At 38.8% G+C, this 25,249-nt stretch overlaps 1 protein-coding gene across 8 annotated transcripts in view; it reads right to left on the bottom strand.

Moving 5' to 3' along the window:
- INSC (INSC, spindle orientation adaptor protein) overlaps positions 1-25,249 on the bottom strand; it is a 125,866-nt gene that overhangs the window by 89,687 nt on the left and 10,930 nt on the right. The window contains exons 1-2 of one of the 8 annotated variants that reach the window (XM_021403077.1): positions 21,000-21,150; positions 20,152-20,322 (exon numbers count right to left, since the gene is read on the bottom strand). The exons of 5 other annotated variants lie outside the window; for them this stretch is intronic. In XM_021403077.1, the coding sequence (XP_021258752.1) occupies positions 20,152-20,206 (55 nt within the window). In that variant the 5' untranslated portion in view covers positions 20,207-20,322; positions 21,000-21,150. Of the gene's footprint in view, positions 1-20,151; positions 21,161-25,249 lie in introns of those variants that run through there. 2 more of the 8 variants (XM_021403076.1, XM_021403078.1) reach the window with 2 other exon arrangements.

The raw sequence follows: 25,249 nt of genomic DNA, 5'->3' as shown, positions 1-25,249 counted from the left end.
TCCTGCCATGTAAAGAACCAGGAAATATTCTCTCAGTGTACAGAAATACAGACTTTATGGACTCCGATCATCTCCCATTCAGCATCATGTGCAGGACTCACCATCTTCTACAAAACGAGCAGCTTCTTCTCAACAAGCTGAAACTGTTTCACCATTAGCTCAGCCCACCAACGGAATATCCACACATACACATCAGAGCATCTGATGTATTCCATTACTGATGAACAGTGACAATGTACACAGACATAAATTAGATTACTGCATCTCTTTAAATTAGAAACATGACAAAAATGCAGTTTTTTTTTTAATGTTGTCTTCCCACAAAACACACATACATATTACAGCTAAGAGACTTGAAAAACACAGCCAACTCCTACTTAGAGGTCACTCATGTTCCAGGAACAAAATACTTCACCAATATCATAACTAGTCTCAAGACTGTGACTAGAATTCAGCTCAAGATTTTCAGCCCAAGCTGGTGTGTACATAAATATTACACACATTGCATATGTGTATAACATATATGCATAAGAATGAATTTATCAACTCTATGGATACTAACAGGAAGCATTAGCACAAACTATGTCTTTTTTCATCACCTTTCAGTGAACACTGGATCAGCCCACAGCTGGACAGACATGCTGCCTAGGCAAACATACCAAAAATAATACTGCTTCTGATTTGCAGTACTGGTCATTTTGGTACAAGCTTGAGTAGCACCCCTGCACTGAAATAATAAAAAATAACTTATTCTTGGACTTAAATAAGGCCAATTTTTAATAACTTCCAGAGGATTTTATATAAATGTCTCTATATACACTTGCATCATCATCATAAATAAGTTATGATCGTGTTTAATTCTCATGGTAGATAGCAGCATGCACACAGAATTAGATGTATTCGAGGCAGTCTCTCCTTGTGTCCTTCATCTTTCTCTTTGTCCTGTCAACACTGAATTAGATTAAGATGTTATTCCCTTATGTTTAACTAGATGTAGATAAGCAGACCACAACCCACATTTTATTCTCACTGAAGACAGTCAAAAGCTACTTTCAAAGAGCTTTTCAGAGAACTACCATACAAAAAGGAAGAACCTCACACCTGCAACAGCATATAAGTACCGCTCACAGAAAGAGCAGTGACAGAGTAGAAAACACCATTTGTGGCAAAAAAAAATACTAAGAAAAGGTAACTTGCTCATATACATGCATCATACTTTGATGCTACAACTTGGAAAGCTCGCTATCTAGCCTACCTGTAAGTTAAAAAGGGAGGACACTCAACTAAACAGACACCAGGACTTCCTAGCACTGCAGTGCATTTGGGAGGCATTGAGCTGCTGGTTCCAGAAGAGCAGATTCCTTCTGCATTACAGGAACTCCCTGCTGGAAGACTCCTCTTCCTCAAGGCTGTTTTAGTATGAGAGCAGCTTCTGAAGCACAAGACTGCTTTTAGCGCCTTAAGAAAGATGTTATTTCTGCTGGGAAAACAGAATCAATCTTGCCATACCTACCCGTTTAACTTATGGAATTAATTTAGAAATAGGAAGGATCTTAGTTCTGTTTCTCTTAAACAAATTTGTCTGAAAATATCACAGCCACAGCACATATTCAAGGTGAAATAGGTGTGACTTATTTACTCCTATTACTACTGGTGGCCTTAAGGAAGATCCTCACCACAAAATGATGCTCTGAATAATTAAGTTCTGGCTGTCACACAATTAAATTCACATTTTGAACTCAGTCACTGCTTTCATGTCCATCCTTGAAAAAGCTTAAATCAAAAGGCAAATCTATGAACTTTTGTCATCCCACATCTAACTCCCTAACATCATAATTTTAACAACAACATCTTCAAGTAAGGTCAATGAAGAACATCATTTCTCTTTCTGAGAGACTGAAAATCATGCATCTAGCATGCAATTATTAGTAATCATCAGAATTAGAACAGCGTGTTACCTGCAAGCAGCAGGGTCAGCCTGAGAATAAGTCATTAGCCAGAAGTCATTTTAAACTATAGCTCATTTGATTAATATTAACAGTTCCTGCCCATATTAAGAGTATAGTATCTGTTCTGCCAAACAGAGCCTGTCCTTATTTTACAATTCTGGGAGTCTGGGAACCATTAGTTATTATTATTATTCTGGTACATGGAGTAACTGTTAATGGACTGTCACAACTCAAATTAAGAGCAAAATTCTGACAGTATTTATGTGATCAGCTGGAAAGTAAACACATACACTGTGCCCTTCAGCTACATGCCTAGTCCATCTGAAGCATTCGTACTGGCCATTTGAGGTCTCAGGATCCTGTGGTCATTTTGCATTATAACAAATTTATACAGGCATGAATTACAATAGTAAAAGTCAACTCAATATTAAGCTGGGTATCACAAATCTAAGCTATAAAACCAAAAGCAAGAAGTAATGAAGAGTCCTTCAAACTATGCATTACACTGGGTTCTATTAGCATGGGACCATGTACCCAAGTATACGTACCATGCTTCCAGAATACAAAATTCAAACTAGAAGAGAGAGAGGGAGGGAAATGGGTGCTATCTGCAGCATTCATGCACAATAACTGTTCTTGCAGAACCAATAATCAAACGTGAAGCACTGTTGAGCAGTTAATGTTTTATGTTTCCCATCTTCCTACTGTTTTACAGGGAAGATCCCATTTTAAATATGTTCATCTTTCACAGGATCCACTATGAGTATGTATGCAAATAATAACTCAGACTGGAATCCGTGTGGGTTTTCCGTTTTGGATTTCTCATCTTAGCTTTACTGTACACAGCTATACCTTGGAACCTCAAAACAACAGAAAGAGAGGAGAGGTGGACAGAGTCTACCTCTGTTGAAGATCATCCTGAAAACTGCATAAAGGTTACCTCACTTTGGAGATCTTAAGTTAGCACAAACACAACATTGCCAACTGCCAAGAACCAAAGGAAAGAGGAAAAAAACTTAAGCCGGTCTCCTAGGATTGAATCTCATTCGTCTTCATATAAAGTTTGAGATTCCTTCATTTACATCCTGGTTTTAGAACCTTCAGAACGTTCTCCTTGCACATACAAGATTTTTTGTGATCACTACAATGCAAAAATCTGCTTTCAAAGCAAGAGATATGGGCTTATTCATTCAATACCTATATTTTAGGAAGTGAATGATGTGGAAATTCACTAAGTGGGATACCTGCAATACAATCAGAAGATCTGATTGCACTGGGAGGGGAAGCATAGACCCGTGTTACCCGAGTAATCCAGCATTATCCATGACAAGTATGCATATAACCAGAGATCAGGAATGAGAGAGATCTCCGCAGTATAGTTAGGCCTTTTACCAAAGTATTAAAAAAAAAAAAAAAACATCTTTCACAAGTTTTCCCATTTAGATATCGAGTTTACATCACTGTGTACTGCATTATAAAATATTTTAAATAAGGAGATAGAGAAGGGCATAACTGATTCTAGATTGCCTTCCCACCTGCCCCTCCCCACCAAAAGTTATTTTGGGCAAAAAGCCACTGAGCTAATCACTTAGCTGGCTTTTTTTTTTTTTTTTTTTTTTTAAATCTTCTCAGTGAAAGTAAAAGCTCCCATTCTGGAAGGGGCACACCAATTTATACAGATGGCAGTATTATGGGAGCAAACTGATTAGTGGTCACATCCCTACCAATTTGCATTTCAGAGGCAGTTTGGCTGGAAAAGAATTTGCTTTTGAGGTTCAGAAACTGAATAATAGGTGGCAAGTTGGTGCACTCTAGAGCTATATTTTATCTTTTATGGAATGCAGAATAATCACCATATAAAAATGTTTACTGGTTCTCAAAGCAGCATTACTGCTGCTTACTGCCATAAAATGCTGAGGTACAACTCCTCTGCATTCATGCTTTCCTTGCTTTCTCGAAGGCTGTGAGTTCCCCCTCCTGTTTTAACCAAGAGAAAAAACAGCTTGACATCACCTGCACCAAAGAAAACCTCAATCCAATCACTCACAGAAGAGGCATCCTGCTTGACAATGGTCTCTTAGTTTTCAAGATTTTTCAGAAAACAGAAGCTCATTTTGGTGGCCTAATTTGTCTCCTCACTGGATCACTGTCAGCCATGGCAGTGCCTGCCCCCGTCTGGCCACTATGTGAGGGTTTTCCCTCAGGTGTCCAGCTGTCATCAGACAAAGAATAACCTTTTTTCTTTTTCTTTTTTTTTTTTTCTACCCCCATGACTAGATATAAGCAGTAGAGTCATCAGCTGTAAATTCCATACCTCATGGATGCACACAGCCTGGTTGCTGCACAACCAGCAGAGGCCTGGTTGCCGCCCAGGCAGCTCCCACCCTTTTCCCAGTACCTGAGAAATTTATATTGCCAATCTGAACAAAAAAAAGGTGAAATTCCCTTGCTTTTACCCGCGACAGTAGTCACATGCAAACACCTTCCAGCATAAAGGCCTACACATCTAGTCTCCTCCATGTTCCTGTAGACTGGGCCTTGTCTCCTCCCCAGTCTATTGTCATGGAAAGGGCAGAAACAAAAGGGCTGTTATTCCAGCTCACCACGGCACAGAGCACAAATCGAAATCAAAGGGGATTTTTGCGCAGCCTAATCAGTGGCAAGAGAAGAGCAGTATGTCATTAGTGCGGCAGACCTCAAACAGATTTCAAAGAGGGATCTGTTCCTGAAGGTGATGCTGAGCAAGTGGCCCGCAGCTGGGCTCACAGTGCTTTGTAGGACAGCCGAAGGCAACAGGAAGCATGGAACTAAACCTCAGGCAAGCTTGTAGCACAGGTATGTCCCAGACAACAAATGGGCTGCAAAAGCACTAACATCCAAAGAAAACCATAAGGAAAGGTTTCTTTGTACATCTCCTCCATGATTTTTCAATAGATCCTCAGGCAAGGAAGACATTAGATGTTGCTTTAAGTGGGAAGGGCATTTATTCACCCCTCCCTTCTTACACTTCTGTTAAGTTGCTTCAAAATGGTGACTCTAGTATGTAGAACTTATGTTTTTAAAACTGATGTTTTTTCATCAAGTGCCTTTCATTCTCCTAATGAATGTGTCAGACTTGCACTATGACTCTACTTATTCAATGGTCACATCTCACATGAGAGAAGTCCTGCTTCCACGTGTAGGCTGTGCTGCTCAGAAGAAATGCCTACAGAGTACGGAAGTTTTACTGTTATTTGTAATCATGGGGCTTTTAGGCACAGGGGATTTGTAACTACAGCTATTCCCCCTACAAACACTAAAAGTGTCCCAAAATAACTTGAAGCGAAAAGAGAGAAAATGAAGCCCTCTCTCTTTTCAGGTAGGAAATGAAGAAACAGAAATTAAGTGACTTAATTGAAACCAAATATTACACAATCCAGTACTGTAGTCTTGTATTGGGATAATATGATAACCTAGTATTTAACAGCCTCAATAAAAGGGAAAAGAATAAGGATGTGTACAAGTAACTTGCCTGCTGCAAGGAAAGGGGACAAAAACATCTGCACATCTCTGCCTACAATCCATTTTCTGTAACAAAAGGAATTAATCTTTCTTAATATCCACTTCAGTTAGTCAGACAGGAAGTCTGAAAGACATTTTTACTTATATTGATATCCCCCTACAGAAAAAAAATCTGACATTTTAAATAGAGATGAGCAAAACAATATTATTAATTCAGGTCACAGCCCATACTTCTAAGAGTCTTTACTGGAAGTATTATAAGGCATTACATGGTAAACAGTGGTGGTATTTTCCACAGTATTTGCCAGCAACTATTAAGTCTTTTCATTTTGCAGAGTTAATATCCAATTTCTTTTGTTGACATAACTCTGAAAATCTTAAAACCGACTTTAGTCCATTAAATGCACATTTACTTAAAAGTGAAATGCAAAAATCTAATACTACTTCTCTCTAGTTATTGAGCAGTCTCTATTTTAATTACCAATAAACTCATTACTTCTATCACTAAAATTTACCGTCCTGTTTTCTTCTACAAAATAGGAAAAAGAAATAAAGGACATTAGAGACCTATAGAAAAGTTACCATGGAAGAAAAACAATCAGAGTTCAGCAGAATACAGAAACAGGGAACCCAACTTAGTGGCAAGTATGCGAGTCTCTACCAGGCTATCCTCATGCTAATTGCCTTAAAGAATCTCTTTTCTAGAAGGAGACAAATCCATAAGAGTAAAACAAACTTCCTACAAGCTGAAAAAAGAATCAGTAAGCTTGTGCCTGTATACAAAAATCACTAATGTTTTAGCACACACCAAGAAAAATACTGTTTTTGACTTTTTTTTCCAATAACTTCAATTAACTCCTCCAGACAGCATGTCAGCAGAAGTCTGTAGCCTAGTCATTATAATTCCACATAGAAGTCGAGCAATAAAGCAGCAGCGTCATTTTCCTTTTCTTCCTCTTTTATTAAATTAGAAAGTGCTGCATTTATATTTTTGAACAACTACCAAGAGTATCCAGTTAGGCATTTTCTCCCTTCACAGTGATGAGAAGGGGCCAAAAACTTAAAATAACAATGCAGGTAGGAAATCCCCAGAAGTAGAACGAATTGCTCTGTAGGATCATTCCCATATTCAGTGTCTCAGGAACAGGTATACCGTGGCCAGATTACACCAGGAAATCCCTAGCAGATCTAAAGACTCAAAGGGACTTGCCAGCCTATACACATTAGACTTACACTGGAGATCAAGCCTTATTTTGGGAATAGCTTGGAGAGAAAAGTGCAAAACCTATTTCAAAGCAATGTGCTGCACTCAGTCTCTCCAACTCAAACACTGTTGAGTTCCAGGGGACCAGCTGAAGTTTAGATAACTTTGTCTGGTGCTTTTTTGTTTTCTTTTTCTCCTTCTGTACTAAAACTTGAGCCTCTAAACTGAAGGGTCAAGGAAGAGTACATAGGTCAGTAGAGTTTGATGTGTTTTGATTTTAAAAGTGATTGTGTAGAAGTACTGCCCTAAATTTGGAAGGTGTACAAATTATGGCCTGTATCTTCTGTCTCATTTGTAACACCCAAATACATAGCAAGTTGCTAGACTCCAGCAACTTATGTATCAGCTGAACTACAGAAAATGACAGCATTACTCAGCTGATGTTCGGTTGCTTATTACACAAAGGAATTGGCAAGCAATTTTTGAGTACAAGACATAGTCTTTTCCAGGATTGCTGTACTATACGTTTTCACAGTTTTCTAAAAAGTGATTAGAAGATTATTTATTTTTTCTCTCAAGTAGTACAAGTTTCATTGCAAAAGATAGCTAATATTTTGATAAATATTTCTCCTTATTATCATGAGTTTTTAATAGTTTGTGATGGCACAAGTACAGAAACATACACCAGAATTAGCTGGAAGTAGAGGTTCCAGAGCAAAGCTTTTACTATAAGCAGCTAAATTCAATGAATTCCTAATTATTAAGCTTAAAAATGTTCATATCATAGACTATTTTTCCTCTTCATAGAAAAACATCACCATGACCTTGAATTTTTAATCCACAATTTTAGTTTGAGCCTTGCTGTTATGGCTATGCCACAGAGCTTCCTTGCTAATGCTTCTCTGAAAGTCAAACAGATGCACAGCAGCGTCACCTCCAAAACAGTCTGGTCGCTCCCTTCCAATAGGAGTCTGTATTCCACGGAGGGGAGTTAAAAGACCAAGAACACCTTTAAGCATGAAAATTCTTCCTGAATTTCCATTTAGCAGCGGGTTGCTAGGGTAGTATGGTTAGGTTGTGGTTGGACTTGATGATCTTGAAGGTCTTTTCCAACCTGAGCAATTCTATGATTCTATGATTTCAGAAGTCTGGTGTTGACCATTTCAGTGGAAACACACCAAAACTTAGCTGAGTCCAATCCATTGATCTCAAACTTAAGACTGAAGTCTCATTTCTATTGTTACCCATGATACATGGGAGCAGACTATCTCGCATTTACAAGAAGAGGGCAAGCAGTGTAAAGCAAACTCCAAAATCTCTCCAGAGAGATCATTTCTCCAATGCTACCCTGTTTACCGGCTATAGAGAGTTTATAAGTTCTACATCTCCATTTTTTACTATTAGCATTAGACAACACCTCTCATTTCCAAAAACCCATCATCTCCCACTATTATCAATGCCAATAATTGGCCTCAGCAATAAAAAAAAAAAAAGATATGTTCCTAACCCTTCATGAGGATGGAGTTTATATTCCACTTGCAAATATGGGTGTCATTTTTATTTTTTCCAGGGTACAGAAGGCTTAAAGGATCTGTCAACAATTCAACATTTACATCATCTGGACCTGCACCTGCCTGCACCAAATTACTCTTACATTATGCCAGTATGTATCTGAGGGCCGGGCATGTAAAATAACTTACTGAGTATTGCCAATAGGCATTTCCTGATGTGCTAATGCCTTGACATCCAAGAAAAGGGAGGATCTGCTATCTGAAGAGTCTTGTAGACAATGCATTCCGCACCAGCAGTAGATACCAAACATATCAGTTTACATTTAAATACAAGTTATTTGGGCAAGACTCAGGACAGAAGCTTCAGAGGCATTGTGTGTGGCTTGTTTTAGTCATGGCCTATATGAAGGAAGACTCCTGAAACTACGTGCTGTCTACATTCACTACCATGACTTTGATGTCACATATCAATTTGAAACCCGCATAGATGGACCAGCTTTGATAGCTTCTGTCATCACAGCCTTCAGTGAAAAACTATCCCCAAAAGTTCAGTTAGTGCTCACATAGCAGTCCCAAGCAATGAAAATTATTTCTTTATTTTAAGATCAACAGCTATGACCAGCAACATGTACATGCAAACAAGAAAAGGGACATCACTGAACAGGAGGAAAAAAAGTTTGAATTACTGCAGTGGTAAATGTAAATCAGTTCTGAGACCCAGCCATCTAATTGTCCATTAAGATATCAAAACAGATGCTTCTTTTAATTTAATAGTCTTCTAAAAGGGAACCCAAGAAAATGCTGAGCATTACTCATGGTGGAACTACAGGATGGAGCTTTCGACTCATGACTCATCCAATACAAGTGAAAGCAGTTCATAAGCAGATTCTGAAAAGTTTCAAAGCACAAGATGGATTTACCTTTAAATAAACCATTTCAGTAAAAAGGAAAAAAATAATAATTTACAGGAAGCATAGGACAGTGGTTACAGCTAGGGAATGAAAATAAGGAAGTCATCCTGCTCTCTACAATAAGGTTTGTCATCTACCTTCTCCAAGTTACAGAGCAAATTATTTAACTTCACATTCTGCAATGATGCTGTATCTAATGTTTCTGTTCTCCTCAACGCCCAAGTGACCAATTATATTTACAATTATGTTTTTGGAGTAGGTTTTCCTGTTGCTGTTCATTTGGGTGGTGGGGCTTTGTTGCTGCTTTGTTTATTTACAGCCCGGAAGCCTCAAGCTGATTTTGAAGTATCAAACTAAAGCTAATTCTGAGAACAGCTGAGTTCATATCTGCAAGACTGGAATGACTGGTGTACAAAAACAAGATTTTTAAAATGAGAGATGGTTTACCACTGACAGGAGATAACTGAAGAAAAGTTCAGTAGTGGGAGGGAGAAACATGGAAAAAAAGGTCAGGCTGTTTAACTTAGAATCCCTAAAAGATAGCAATAAAGCAGAGAAAAGTCAAATCTCAGAAGGGAAACGCCTCTTGTTCCCACGCGCTCACTGCAACTCACACAGCAGTAAGCATGGAATGGCTGATGTTGGAAGGCACCTCAGTAAACTTCATAATGAAACACACTCCTTAGTAACAGAAGTTAATGTTACCCTTAATTAAAAATAAAAATGATGATAATCAAGTCTTGTACTTCAGGACAGTTGCTACCTGCATTGCTTCCTCCTCCTAAGATGAGATTGAAGTTTTATGTTCTGATTTGAGATGAAACCAACCCCTTCCAGGATGTCAGAGAACAGATCAGGAGAACTAGAGACAAGCTTGAGGCCAGGAGAAATCAATGAGAAAGGCAAACACATTGCAGTATCCAATAGTCCTGACAGCAATTTCAGTGGTAAAATAAATCCAAAACATAAGGTATATTTAGTAGTAAAGATTGACTAGGACCTTGCTAACATTGCATATACAAAACACAAATTTCTGCAAATAATTATCAGGTCATATACTCATAAGAGTCAAGAGAAGCTATTTTATTACTTGTTCATCTTATTTACAGAATAGAGACAATATTACTCAGCACAAGCAGCTATTTGCAAGCAAGAAGTCTTCAATCAGTGAGGAGGGAATGTAATTAAAATGAGGGAAATCCAAAACACAGTTATACCTACCAATCATGTCATCTAAATTGTACTATTTTCTTCACTAAAAATAAAGCTTTGAAACAAAGATGCCATATTTTATGCAAGTTCTTGATTACCTTTCTGCCGAGGGAGCATGTAATTTACAAGAAAGAGGACTTAAAGCTTTAAGTGCCTCTGACTTAATTCAGCAAGCTGTATTGATGGTCCCATTTAGATGATTCCATTTTAGGCCCCTCTAACGCATTAAAGGCATGACTTACTCACATCCATTTGGCTAATGATCCCCTACTGCTCTAAAGTAAATGACAGCTATTTACAGTAAATTATTCAATTAGATAGAGGGAAGTGCAGCATTCATTTTATATTGTTTGACATGGCAAAACAGAAGTGTGCAAGAAGGCAGGTGGGGCATTTTAATCTTTCAGAATCAATTGTTTAATCCACAGCAAGAAAATGTACTCCGCAATACTCATCACCGTCACAGTGTTATTGTAAACATTCTAAGAGATACTGAAGATGCAACTCCTGATAATGCAATTCTGTCCACTTCAGAAGTCAGTCATCACACAGCACAAGGAATGCCATTAGCCAGCATCTTATAGAACTGCTTTTTTCGTAAGCATAATTTCAAGTTGCACACAAGGAGATTTTTTTCTTTCTTTAAATACATGTCACCAGGCACACAGAAAGCCAGATTTCCTTTAAAAAAAAAAGTGGGGGGGAAGAGGGGAGCTGGGGAATCAGCAGTCCTGAATCCCAATTATTTGTAATGAGATTTATACTACTAACTGCCTACCTCACTTTCAGAGAGAAGACTGAATCTCCCAAGACATTCGGGCAGTGGGATGTTTTTTTCTTCCTGTAATCCAGGAAAAGGACAGCTCACCTGCCCTCACAAAATAAGGAAGGGGATTCATAAAATAAATCACATGAAGTACAAGCTTGTTAAAGACCGAATTCTCCTTATCGTGGGTATGAGGACAAAGTCCAAGGCACAGGTAAGGCTCCTGTGCCTTGAGGCTGCCAGTGACCATCTTTGTACAGCTCCCAGGTTGCTAGCACTGAAAACAGAGGGGAGAAAGGAACAGTCATTGTGTCTGAGCCTTCCTAGCTCACTGATTTTTGGAGAGTTTATCTTGTGTGAATCTGGACCACTGCAGAGCAAGTACCAGGCACCCCAAATGGAAGAACACTTTCCTCTGGCTAACTTGCCAATGCATTTAATTTTCCTTAGGCAGAGGGCCAAGTTCGACAGACACAGATCCTACTAAGTTTAATGGAAGTTGTACTTGCCTATGCCAGCAAGTGAAATTTGCCCGAGGGACCGAGGGCATCACACTACAGAAAACACAACTGTAGCCAGCTTCTGTGTTCAAAGTATATGTTTGAAAGGCAACGGAATTGACTACTTAGCTTTCCTTTGTTTCCTCTCCTATACAGCTGCTGGCACAATGTAACACTTCTTGCTCTTCGCATGTATTCACACGCTTTTCCACAAGCAAAGGGTTCCAGCCTGGCAAGAGCAAAGGGCTTCTATGCAGAGCCAGCTTACAGCCTCCGGACCGCTAGGAATTTAACTGATGTTTGGTGCCACCTATGCAAAAGCACTGGCCAGTTTTTTTCAGAAGACCTCCTACACACAGCTCTTGAATTCCTAAGGAAGGTCTGCGTTTCAGCGGCCCCAGGGGCTACAGTCTGCAATTTGATACTTATTTTGCTAGCTCCTTTCCCCTTCTTAGGAAGTATTTATCACATTTTAAGCCCACATTTATCACATTTTTTGCTCCATCAGAGCAAAATATATTTTATCAAATATTAGTTGAGCTCTTCAGTGGCTTTAAAGAACAGATGCTATGCCAATTCTTACCAAACAGACCCGCTCCATTATTCACAGAAACTCAGAAATCCTCTCTATTTGAAGGACTTTTTAGGGGATGTTATATTATAAGTAATACTAGCAACAGTTCTAAGCCTTAGCAAGTCATACTCCAGTCCTTCAGCCTCTAAGAACGGACATCTCTGCTTTGCTTGCACCTCTCCACACATCTTCCCTGCTCCTCCTCCTGCTCTCAGACTAAACAGTTATATCTGCTGACATTCCTCCTCTGCATAAGTGTCCCAGGCTTGCATTCTTTAAGTATGCGATGATCCTCTGAAAAGTTCCACAGTTACTTTTGGCTGAAAAATTACCTGTCTGAAAGGCACTGAGTTAAGCCAGATTGCAAGCTAAATACTTCATCTACTAAGAAATTCAGAGTAGTAAAAAGATAGCACAGCACTTGAAATCACCCAGAAAGCCAAAAAAAAAAAAAAAAAAGAAAAAAAACAAACCAGAATAATGTGAACTTGGATCCATATTTTTAATAGTTTAATTCACTAAAGAAGATGACTTCTCTTCACCTAATAATAAACATTTCTATTGTTCTAGTTCTGAAATCCCCTGGACAGCCAAATGGCAAATCCAGAGTAACTGAGACATTCAAGGTACATTGCCAATAAAGCTGCTACCCATCAAAGCTATGCTGAGCAGCATTAAAAATGAAATATCAAGTGTACAAAATAGTATACATATTTCTGAACAGTTGTTGAGCGTAGGCTGCTTTGAGTGACCACAGCCAGAAGAAACGAGGAGGAGGGGGCTGGAGCAATCAGTTTTTCCACCACCTCTTTGTAGCCAAGCCCTTCCCCAGAAACAGGCTCTCATGGGGCACAGAGGTCCCGTGCAGTTGGAGGGAGTGTGACCCAAGAATGGAACTGGTGTGGTTGCCGAGAAAATCTAAGCGTAAATTGCAGAAGGAACAGCTTAGCCTAGGATGAGTCACTTAATATCACCCTTTCAGATGGCGCAGAGAGGAACATCGAGGCACAGGGACTTGCAGCTCCCATGTCCCCAGCTCTCTTGCTGCCATTCCCTGCTGTCTCAATCACAGGGAAGTTTCTCCAAAACTAACTCACTAACTGCTCCAAGTAGATTTGATTGACAAGCAGCATTTCCAAAACACTTGGACATCTCTTGCTAAGTGGCAGAACAGAGTACAATTATAGCAAAATGCAGTGCAGTTTCTCTCCACTTTATGCAGGTCCCTGCATTTGCATTCATATTACAATTAACAGACATTAAGGGTCAGATACACACATCAACTGGAAAATGACATGATGGTTAGTGAGCCTAAACCAGCTCCCATAACATCAAGCTTTGTTTGAGAGGTTTTTCTCAAAACCCTTGACATTGTTTTCAAGCTAGAGTAATACTTGCTAAATAAAGGAACAGGCAACTTTTCCACAAGGCATTGGGTATGCCATCCCATAATGGTCCCTCTCCCTCATTTCATAATTCATACATGTTTATCTAAAGTATACACACAGCATTTTAAATAGCACCAAGCACAAAGTAGAACCACTCCCTGAGATTTTCCAGGTCTCCCACAATGTCAGGAGCTGTTTAATACGCGTCTATTAAAGTGGAAAGCTAACTTTTTCTTCTTTGTAAATTAAAAAAAAACAGTTTTTTTTTTTCCCTCAGCATCCAGAGTTCACCTCCTTTTCAGAAGTCATATGCATATTCTCACCTCTGCCATATACTTAGGAGCTAGGAATAGGAAGAGAGAAGCAAGAATGCTCAAACACAAAGGATGTGAGAAAGCAGGTATGAAAAAAAAATCTGCTCTGAGGAGGTACTTGCATATATATATATTTACTTGGTAAATATATTTTGGTATATATATAAATATATATATTGGTAAATATATTGGTGTATGTATATATATATATAAATCACCCACCTACCAAGTAAAAGATGTGACATGTAAATCTCCTTGCACCCTCAACTTCTAGATTTGCACGTCAGTCTGTTGGAGACAGTAAGTCCCTGGTACAGGGCAGTGCTCTCACCATTGCTGAAGCACATTTCAGACAATACTATGCAGTACATTACTCATCTTTAAACAAGGAAAATCCATTTCTCTCTTGAAAATCAACAAGATAATTTGACTTTTTTTTTTTTTTAAGTTTCTCTAACATTTCCTCCATTTAATGATTTTTCCAGAAGTGCTTCAAATCAAGCATATTTTGAGAAGTTACAAAATCTTTCATAAGGGCTTGATTTCCTATAAGCAAATACCCCATTTTCTGTAGTTCTATTCAGTTCTGCTTTCTATGTCATCCCTATTAGCCGGCAATCTCCAGTGCATTTCTGTGACTGCTGTATATACTTTTACAGGAATAAGGAGGAATTAAATCTATTAACTGATTTTGTAACTTGCATCAAAGTGTGAATCCCACTAGAATAAATAAGATGCCAATGTTTATACCTCGTAAGGTAGAGGAATAGCAGAATTTCTAAAAGGGAAATCCCTTTTTTGTTCAAATTGAACTGAAACACAGGCATGTTTAATCCAAAAGCCTTCTACCAGCGGGGTAATGTCATACAAAATGACACACGTGGAAGCTCCAAACTGGCAGCAACAAACCTATCTTCCAAATAGGAGTCAGCATGGGCCTAGATACAGTTCTGAATTGCATTAACAATCTTAGCTGAGATGCAAGACTAATTAACACTCTAGCCAAGCTATGGGGACTGTACTGTCTGAAAGAAGAGTAAATCTGTGCCCCTCGCTCACTATTAAGTGATGCCTTAACAGTTCCGTGCAGCATAGCCATACTCTAACATTTCCAGAGCATACACCCAGCCCTCCTGTAGTGAATCCTTGAAAATGAGTTCAAATCAAACTTTTTTTTTTGGCCCATACTCAGGTTTCTATGAGCACCTTATATAAAAAGCAAGAGGAGAAAAAACAGCCACACAACACACCAAAAGTAACCTTACTTCAGCTGTGCTTTGGCAAAAATCCTAGGCAGCAACAAGATTTTCCTTTGAGCTAGCAAACAGATCCCATTTCCCTTTTTCCAGAGCCCACATCCGTATATTCAACTATAGTTTTGGTATCAGCATTTATGGCTTTCATATGGTTACCATTTCTAAGGAAACCACTTCCTCAGTATAGACACAGCTAGTACATTTTCTTTTTTCACATTATTCTGGATTTGGCAGAGTATTTGTATGAGTGGGGAGAGAAGGAAGAAAAACCACAAGGGATATCAGACCAAAATAAATCAAAGGTAAGTATGTTTCTTAAGACACAGGAAATTGAATATGCAAAAAGCAGTGGGAAATCTTTTCCAAGCTCACTTTCTGTCTGTCTTGTCTGAGTATGGCCATTCTCCACCAGTCAGATCTTTCCTGGTAGGACTTCACACAAGCAGTAACAATTATCCCTGGTACTGATTCTACACTCTCAGGAGCAGGCTTTTGCCTATCCTAATATAATACAGATTGATATATTACATTGATAAAGAAAAGTGTAAGGAACAAGAGCACATGTTTCAGCCTGCCACTGACGTGTCGCATGGACTGACATCAACCACTGCAGCTGCTTGCACCATTGCACACTAACAGTGATTTTTTTTGACACATAATAAATATTGCCTACAGAATACAGCCAGCCATCCTGACACATCTCACCTGGCCTGTAACAAACAAAAGTTGGAACAAATGAAAAACCCAAAGATCAGTCCACTATTGGCACAATCAATGCATTCAAACTCCGTTGCATTTAGGAAAGACACGTCTAAAACCCTTGGCCGTATAGTTTCTTTATGTAAAAAAAAAAAAACATTTTCAAGTTACTCACATCCTGATCTTTGAGAACAAGTTGACCTAGTTTAAATTCCTCCTGTGCTTGCCTCTCTGAATAGGTTGTCTTTGTCAGCTGCAGTGCCTGGGAAAATATAAAGTCTAGCCAGCCCTCAAAGATTGTTCCCAACAGTATTTTTACATTTCCTAATGGTTGCTTTCTGATAACCCAAAAAGTTCTGATATATGTATTTATACCTGTTAAATCTTCCAATGGGACGCCAGCTGCAATCTTAACACAGCTGAAAATCAGCAGGTCTTTCCATTCCAGTGAACAAGTTTTCATATAAGTTCTTTCTCCAAATGAAAGTACATCTCATGAAACATATCTTTAAGAAGCAAACATTTCAAGGAATCAGATCAGATTCAAGGATCAGATTTTCAAATAAAGAAAACAAAGCAAAAAGCATCAGAAATGCTAAATGTGGTGCGCATTGATTTTCTGGGTCAAATATACAATTTCCAGGATAACAGGAAGTACATCTCTGACTTCAGAATTGGAAAATGACTTTTCCAAAACTAAATGTAGTGTTTTAATACAAATCCATTAGGAACATAACTTATAGCGAATAACAGCTTGTGTTTTGCCAGAGGACAGTATGCATGCCAGCATGAGATGGCAATCATGGAGCAGAGCTAGTTTACACCACCTGAAAATATGGCTCATCTCTTCTTGCCATAGAGAGCTACAATCTAATAATAGCATGCAATAACCCAGGTTTACCAGTGTGTACTTCCTCTGAACTTCTCTTGTTCTGTCCTGAAGTAGGCATTGCTCTAGTAGGTATTTGGGACATGTGATGCAATGAGCCATCTCTGAGGAAAACAGCCTCCCTGAGCACCACTTCCACACACCAAGAACTCAAGCCAAGTTGCAAATGCTATGCTTCTTTCCACCCATACACCTGTGTCTTATCTTGCAGCATAGGGCCAGTAATTAGAAAGTTGATTTCTGTAAGATCAGAGCACAGGCCAAAGTCATAATTTCTAAAGTTCTATTCAGGATTTATTTTTTTAATATTAACAGGAACAATCAGCCAGTAAAAAAGCAAATAAAAATTACTTGTTCTCACAATTAGCTAGGGTGTATGGAGGACAATTTAAAGAGCAAAAGAATTTGGAGGGATGTTGAAAATCAGAAGCATATTTAGTTGCTCTTCCTAAAGTTTTGCCACTCTATAGCTCTTAGGATCTAGTTACTGCAAGTTGCATGCAACAAAGATCACACAAAGCATTCAACCAATAAACCCACTAACTAGACTTTATTAGTAAAATATCACATTAATTACTTCCATAACTAAAATAATCTGCCTTGAAGAAAATGAAGTACAGATATTCTTATCACTACAAAGAAAGGCAATGCTTGTTTCCAGCCAGCGACAGAGATTTTGGGTCAGATGATCATCTCATAACAGTTATAAGCATGTTTACAACTACAAAATTTAAAAGTCATCAGAGATAAGCAGACACTAATTCTATGAGCAACTTTCTCAAAGTAAAGGACTTCTGACTGCAATTCTGCCCATTGCAGAGTGGAGAGAGCAGGAGAGGAAAGGTGAACACCCTAGTCTTGCAGAAGACCTAAGGCCAGAACTGCTCCAAGAGGCATTGAATGCCATTGAATTAGTAGGCCCACCAGGAAGGGGATGAATGCTGTTACATTTTGTTTAAAAGTACATTTTGAAAAAAAAAATGATGTCCAATTTCCCCCCCTCCTTTTTAATTCTGAGGAAAGGCATTAGGCATAAGTTTCATGCACACACTGCAGGTATGTAATGTCATAGGACATGTGAGGCGATTATTTAGTTTCATGTCACTTTGTTGTTAATCAGTCACATATAATTAATTTAAAAAGGCTCAGTTTGGTGGTGAATGAAATGGTGGATTTTTGTTGTTGTTGTTGATGGAAATGGAAAGTTACTAAACAAAAATTAAAAAGATGATGATTCTAACAGTCAATCACTAAGATCTCATTTCTGCCCTGAAATGGAAAAGCATTAGCCTCATACTCACATATTGACCCTAATGCTCAACTATGTTCTTGAGGATGATTTCAAGTTAGTGGTCTACCTAGCCATAGTGCTGGCAGCATATCACCACATCTGTTACAGCTTCCTTCCACTTTTCTTAAAACATGTCTGGAGACAGTGATCTGGAGAACAAGAATAATGCAGCATCTTTGGCAACATGCTTCCTTCCAGCTTGTCTCTCCCTCTTGGCTCCTCCCAACACCAAAGGCAAAGAGCAGCTGCTGTGCAGCCTTCACAATGGCTTCTAAGTGTCTGTAGTTATTTATTCAGTAATTGACTGTGAATAAATCAAGGAAACCATTTTGAATTGTACAATGCGTAAATCTCTACTAACTGTATTTTCTTGTTAACACTGTCCTACCTACTAGTTTGGATCCCACTGGAAGATCAGATATGAATCCAAAGTCTCGGTCAGCAGTTAGCATAATATCAAAAGCAGACTCAATTCCCTTTACTTCCGCTGTAGCAAGGAGTGAAAGCTGAGCTCTTGTTTTGTTACCAAAATAATTCTCAGAATAGAAGTGAAGAGGCCAATTCAGCCCCTTTGAAAATCCTCAAATAGTCAGGTCCATCTGGTGATCATTTCCAAAAGATCAGCATTTAGTTGCTAGTTTTTTGTTTTTGTTTTTTAGGTTTTTTTAATTTTTATTTTAAGTATAGTTAGAATTCTTCCTACAGTCGTATCCTCTCTGGTTTCTTCCTCGGCCCAGTTTTTGGTACTGGAAGCTGAAGTCCATCTAACTCAGACAAACTCATTATCTGGGGAAGACAGTTTCTAAATCTGGAACTGAACTCCTCTGCCTAAAGTTTGCTTTTTCATGGAAGAACTGCTGCATTCTCAGACTCTCAACGAATTTGTAAAAATCTTTCCCAGAAGAACAGCAGCACAAGTTCAGCTCCCACTGCCTGACTTGTTACGGCTCCCAGCTTTGATTCAGCGTTCTTCTCATCAGCCAGAAGGACCATATGCTGTTCTATTCTTAACAGTCATTTGCTGTTTATGCTAACAGCACTTTTTGAAAAATTCACTGCATACAGGATTTGCCATCCAACCCCAAATTTCTTCTTCAATAGTAATAAAAACAGCATTAAGAAACTTCACAAAATGGAAAGGTATCATCACCAAAGGCAGAAGAGTATGTAATGCAATCATGAAACGTAAGCAGAATTGAGCTCTACAGTGCTTGGTTTCTAGCATAACTAATACATCATTTATGGTGGTTTGCTGTTAGCTCCAAGTTTTTACTTGACCAAATTTGTTTTTTTGAAGGAAAAACAAGATCAGTTGTTGCTAGACAGCATGAAGCCACAGATAAAGCTTAAGTGCAAAGACAGCAGCCCTCAGGCTCATCTTTCTTGCAGGTCAGAATGCAATTGATTCCTTCTCTATTCTGACTTACTCAACAAGAATAAATCCAAATAAGAAGAATAAGCTGCTCATAAAGAGAATTACAGAGTTCCAGAAGGGTATTTTCTGGTTTATATGGTGTTTCTCTTTGGTTGTTGCGTTTTTTTTTTTCCCCTCTCTGAAGCCCTTTAGACACATTTGCATATCCAATAGCAAGAGCAATCTAACAGCAGAATCTGAAACATGAGAACCAATATAAAAGCACAAAAAGAAGTAAGAGCAACCAAACGAAAGTTATATAACACAGGTATGTTATTTTAAAGAAAAGTTGTAAATCCAAAGCAACTTACACCACTTGATATTCAAAAACACCCAGGGCTTCAGTTCCACCAGGATCCCAGCCCAGCAAAGTACTTAAGGACATTCCTAGGAAGCATAATGAAAAGCCTCATGTTTAAAACCTGACCCCTGCTTTGCTACATTAGGGCCAGCAACTTCAGCACTGCTTGTCAGACTTCACTGAAATCAGTTACATTGTCCTTCACTGCTTGCCCATAACCTCTCCAACTACCCTGTGGTTCAGAGCATGGGCCACTCCACACTTGACTGGCACAGCTGCAGTTTTTCTATTAAAATGCATGGAGTAAAAATGGTTACTAAGCTTTTGACATAGGTCCTGACAAAACTAGAGAGAAATCTAGTATAGAAGCTTTCAGGAAGACCACAAGGAAAAGAACATGTCACCCTTATGACTGCTTAAACTTGAAACCTTTCTTAACGCCTCATAGGAATGGCTCAACAGCACACCTACCTGAAGGGCCATTGGGCAGCAGCTGCTCCTGGTGGCTCATTTGAAACTGAGGCATTTCTCTGGGCTGATGTGTTTGTCTGGTTAGCACACCAATCTGATTCTGGCCCTGGTTCCCACACAGCCCAGTGAGTCACTTACATCCTTCTTGACTCAACAAAATGCATGCCCAGCCTGGAATTTATAAGAGAGCATGCTTTAGGCCAATTTATTTCACTGAGACTTGAGCATGCTTTTTGTTTGAGAAAGAATTTCTGCTTTGCTGGACTAAATCTTTTATTTCTACAAAAGGAAAAATATTAAGTAGCAAAGGGCTGTTTTTCCCTTTTGATTGCCTTTGTCTTGCTTATGTAGTCAATAAACTATACAGAATGAAAAACTGTCCATTTTATCCTTCATTGTGTGAACATAACTCTCAGTTAAAGACCATTAGAGTAAATTGAATAACTCTAAGATGTGAAAATTTGGCCAAAGCAATTTTTTAGACAAATTAAATACACAGAATGTAGGTAGCAATCCATTTCAAATGATAAAATATGAGACATCAGTGTGCTGAACAGACTTTCACTGCTTTCATACTAGGATCACAACACATGATGATTAAATCTTTAGACGTGTGTTGATGTGAGGAAGTAATATCCAAAATACATAGCTGCAGGTAAACAACGGTCTGAGAATAAGAATAATAGATTCACACCATTAAAAAGTGCACAAGTGTTGGTGATCTTGTGAATGAGAAGTCGAGCACAGGACAATAGTATTACTACTCAATCTCAAATGAAAACCAATTAACTACTTAGGAAAAAAAAGAAAAAAGGGGGTAGCAAATTAAAGATTTTTTTAACCAATACCCCAATGCCTCTTTCCAGATTCTGTCCCCTTTGGTAGGGAGGAGCAGTAACAGTGATAGGGCTGTTAGGAGGATAATGAATATTATATGATGCAGGTGTCAGCATACCAGGGTGACGGAGCACAGCAGCTGACAAGCATCTGCCTCCTCATCATTCAGCCTTCTGATCCCCAGAAATACTGTTCTACACAGGAATTATTTGCACAAACGTGAGTATATTGAGCATCAAAAATAACTCATACTATAAGCAGAAAGCAACATTACAAGGAAAAAAATATGGAGGTATCTAAGACCATCCCCAACCATTTAAATAATTGAAAAAAAAAAACAGTTTAGCATACACCTTGCCTACACGCACAGTATAGCTCTCTGATGCTGGCTTACTGAGGCTCACTGTCGGAAACTTCTAGTTCTATAATCAAACCTACTGCACCTACTACTCATCAACTTGCAGGGGAAAAATATATATATATATTTATGCAGTAAATTCCCTGTGTGTAAAGCAGGAATATCTCTTTCATTTGTCATTTCAAAAATCTTGTTCATAGAATTTTTAAGAATTCCTCTCATTAATCTAGAGATGCAATTAAATTCCAAAACACAGTCTATTAATACATGAGGCAATCTAACATTGTTGCTCGTGTGCCACATAGGGAAACTTAACACAAGTTCAACTATATCATACACATGATAGCTCTGGCACTTTGTACATGAAGTGGACTTGCAGCAGAGATACAGTCACACCAGTTAAATGATGCAGATCTTACTCCCTGGGAGCTTCAAGCTTCCTGCATGCATACAGAACAGCACGGTACCTACAGATGATCATGAAGTCCCAGACTGGCATATATGAATCTCATTCAGAGTGAGACTTAGTGATCCTGGTGTGTCGCTTTCAACTAAGGATATTGTATGATTCATTTATCCACACAAAAAGAAACATCTTTCATGTCACTAGAAAGCACAGATCCTTTGAACAAAGGATGGCATTTCCACTACAGCAACCAGCGTAACAATGCTCAAAGAGAACTTCATCCCACGCTCTCATCCCAAAGGTGTGATAAGGGCTCTCCAGAATAAATACAACAGTCCACTTTTGTCGGCCTTATTTAATCAAGTGACCCACTGAATTCTCACCAGCATAAGCAATTGTTTTCCATCACCAAAGGTTCATAGGACCAGAGAATATTATTTTGATACTGCAATATAAGAAAACCATACCTTTACATTTGCTCTAATTTTATTATCGCCTACAGTTTCTAGCAGTAATTTGGACTCTAGATTTTAATCTTCTGCACTAGAGCTGTAACAATGTACAGCTACATGCAGCAAGGCCCAGCAGTATTTATAGCAATATCTTTATCTTTCTTTTGACATTACCTTTTATTTCCATGCTGTAAGCAAAGACCGTAGCACATAAATATAAACTTCGATCAGCACTAATTGAAGAAAATTACAAACTGCTCCTGTCAACAAAGCTGACGCATTTAAGTTTTGTCAACAGCTCAACCTTTGAACAGGCTCACTGAAGCCTTTTCCATCACTTTTGACTTTATTATTCCGGAAGTCCACTTAATTGATTTGGGAACGTGGTATGAGAATGGGCAAAGCTACCTCTTTAGCTAAATACAAGTACTTTCCCACCTTGCTCAGCACGCTTCACAAAGAGAGCAGGAGGCAGAGTGGGGCTTTGCTTGTTGCAAGCACACTGCATACTTAAGAGGTAGTAACTAAATTAGCAATACCTTGGAGGTATCTGACCTCCCTAGTACTCCAATCTCCTTCCAAGACAAGCAAGCTTACTGTATAAGTGATACACCAGGAGAGGGACCTCCTACTCCCTTGAAGCTGATAGTCCATAAAAGATTTCAGACAGCTCTAACAGAGGCCTTAGGCATCCAACAGAATTAAAGAAATCACAGACACTTCTACACAACTAAATCTTCCTTCACTTAGAGGTAACAGATTCCTACTATACAACCTTTACGTTATTCTATCAATAATTCGTCTATTAACAGCTCACTCACTGAATTTTTCATAAACATATAAACTACTTAAAACTGAAATATTTCTCATATAAACATGATTAACTGTGTACATGAATTAGCACAACAATTCATTCAAATCTTCCCCATCTTTCAAAGGAGCAACGCATTACTATAAAATACAAGTTTCAAACCAAGTCCTGTTTTACTCTCATTAATATTAGGCAGGCACACAGTAATAGCACACTGCTAACATAACCACAGAGACAAAATACCTTGTCAGCTCTTACAAGTTCAGCAGGGGTGGCTGCTTTGTTTGATTTATGACATCAGAGGCAATGTAAAACCCTGTGTGTGGTCCTTGGGAGAGGAAGTCCTCAGCAGCGGTGCTGCTGCAAGAAGGGCTCACAGCCTCTCCGCCACCTGGAGAGATGCAACTACCAGCAAAGCCACAGAACATGCCAGGAGAAATGTGAATAGATCAAGAAAAGATCACAGACACAGGCAAGCATACTGAACCGAAGACAGACAGATCCCAAACTGCAAAGGACTTCAAGGATGAAATGAGACTCCCTGCATTAGACTGGCTGCCAAGCAATGTTCGCAGCCAAGCTTCCGCTTTTGATTTCCTTACTGCTTTTAGACATTTCTTTCCCCAAATCAATACTACATTATTTATCAATTAGCACAACTGATTCCACCCTTTACATAAAATGGAGGCAGTTTCTATTAGCTGCCCCAAAACCATGAAAGTCTCTCATGATAGAAGAAGAAGAAAAGCAGAAGTCTTTGGTCACTCCAGTGCATTGAGCTATCAAAGAGTTTGAACAAGACTGTCATATCTCTGTGCATCAGTTAACAAATAAAGCAATGAACTCTGTTTGCATAACAGCCTATTAATCAACATCCTTATGCAAAGGTCACCTCTTACTAAAGAAATGAGCTTGACAGATTAGCTCTGCAAGAGTAGAGAACTGTCAGACTTAAGAGGCTGTACCATAGTTTTCCCCTTATAGCCTTTAGCAACAGAGATTGACACAGCTTTTCAACACCCCTAGTTATTCATTGCCACAAGGTAAAAGAAATTATATATTTCTTACGTAATGTTATGTTAAAATTGCATCTATATTTGCTGCAGATCTTACACATCCATCTGTAAATATCTGTCAGTTTCCACAACACTGAAGCCATCAGGAACCGAGCGTAACAGAGATCAGGCAATGACGAAATCTCTGTCTTCCCACTTGCAGTGTGTCATATGCAGATTGCGCATTGCCTGAAAGAATAAATAGCAAGTCCCTGACAAAAAGGTAAGGTAGGGATTTATTTTTGCTTTGCTTTTAGGTACCACATATTTGATTTTAAACTCTACAAATTCCAGGAGGCTGAAGGGCAAATTAGAACAAACAAATATGAACAGAGCACAGTTTCTCCAGGTCTGGCATTGCCAATCTGCTGGTTTAGCACTTCCTATAGTAAGTGCTCTCATGACATATCTGCTTTAACTTCAGTGTTTGAGACTATGGACCACTTAAGATATCCACTCTTCTTGACTCCTGGACCCTGTCTTCATATGTGCCTATGACTAATGAGATCCTAGGAATTCTATAGCTTTTTTTTTTGCTGCAATTCACCTGACATTTACATTCCCACACATGTAAGACATTTAAAAATGAACTGCTGATCTAAAGAGTTCAATGAAAGAAATTTGGTCCTTAGTCACTTTTGAATTTGTGAAGCCAAATAATCATATGTCATTCCTCACACCACAGTATGCAATGCACCACAGGTATTTCCTCTTTCTGAGTACAGACATGGTTGTGGTATCTCAGATAACAGTGAGCCCTGAGAAACAGTGACTTCATACTTGGTAAAAATGATAGTTTGCAGTGATTGCCAACTGTCCTAAACACTAGTTCATAGAATCATAGGCTCACAGAATGGCTTGGATTGGAAGGGACTTCAAAGATCACCTAGTTCCAACCCTCTGCTGCAGGCAAGGTTGCCAAATGCTAGATCAAACACCAGCTAAGGCTTCCCAGAACCTCATCCAACCTGGTCTTGAACACACCTCTGGGGATCAGGCATCCACAGCTTCTCCAGGCAACCAGTACCAGTGCCTCACTACCCTCACTGTGGAAAACTTCCCCCCTAACATCTAATCTAAATCTTCCCTTCTTTACTTTAAAACCATTCCCATTTGCCCAATCACTATCTACCTGTGTAAAAACTTGATTTGCTTCCTGTTCATAATCTCCCTCTATGT

Source organism: Numida meleagris, chromosome 6 (genome assembly GCF_002078875.1).
Source record: "Numida meleagris isolate 19003 breed g44 Domestic line chromosome 6, NumMel1.0, whole genome shotgun sequence".
In the NCBI taxonomy this organism is placed as follows: domain Eukaryota; kingdom Metazoa; phylum Chordata; class Aves; order Galliformes; family Numididae; genus Numida; species Numida meleagris.
Note: the sequence above shows the minus strand (reverse complement) of the source record. Positions and strands in the feature narration are given on the sequence as shown.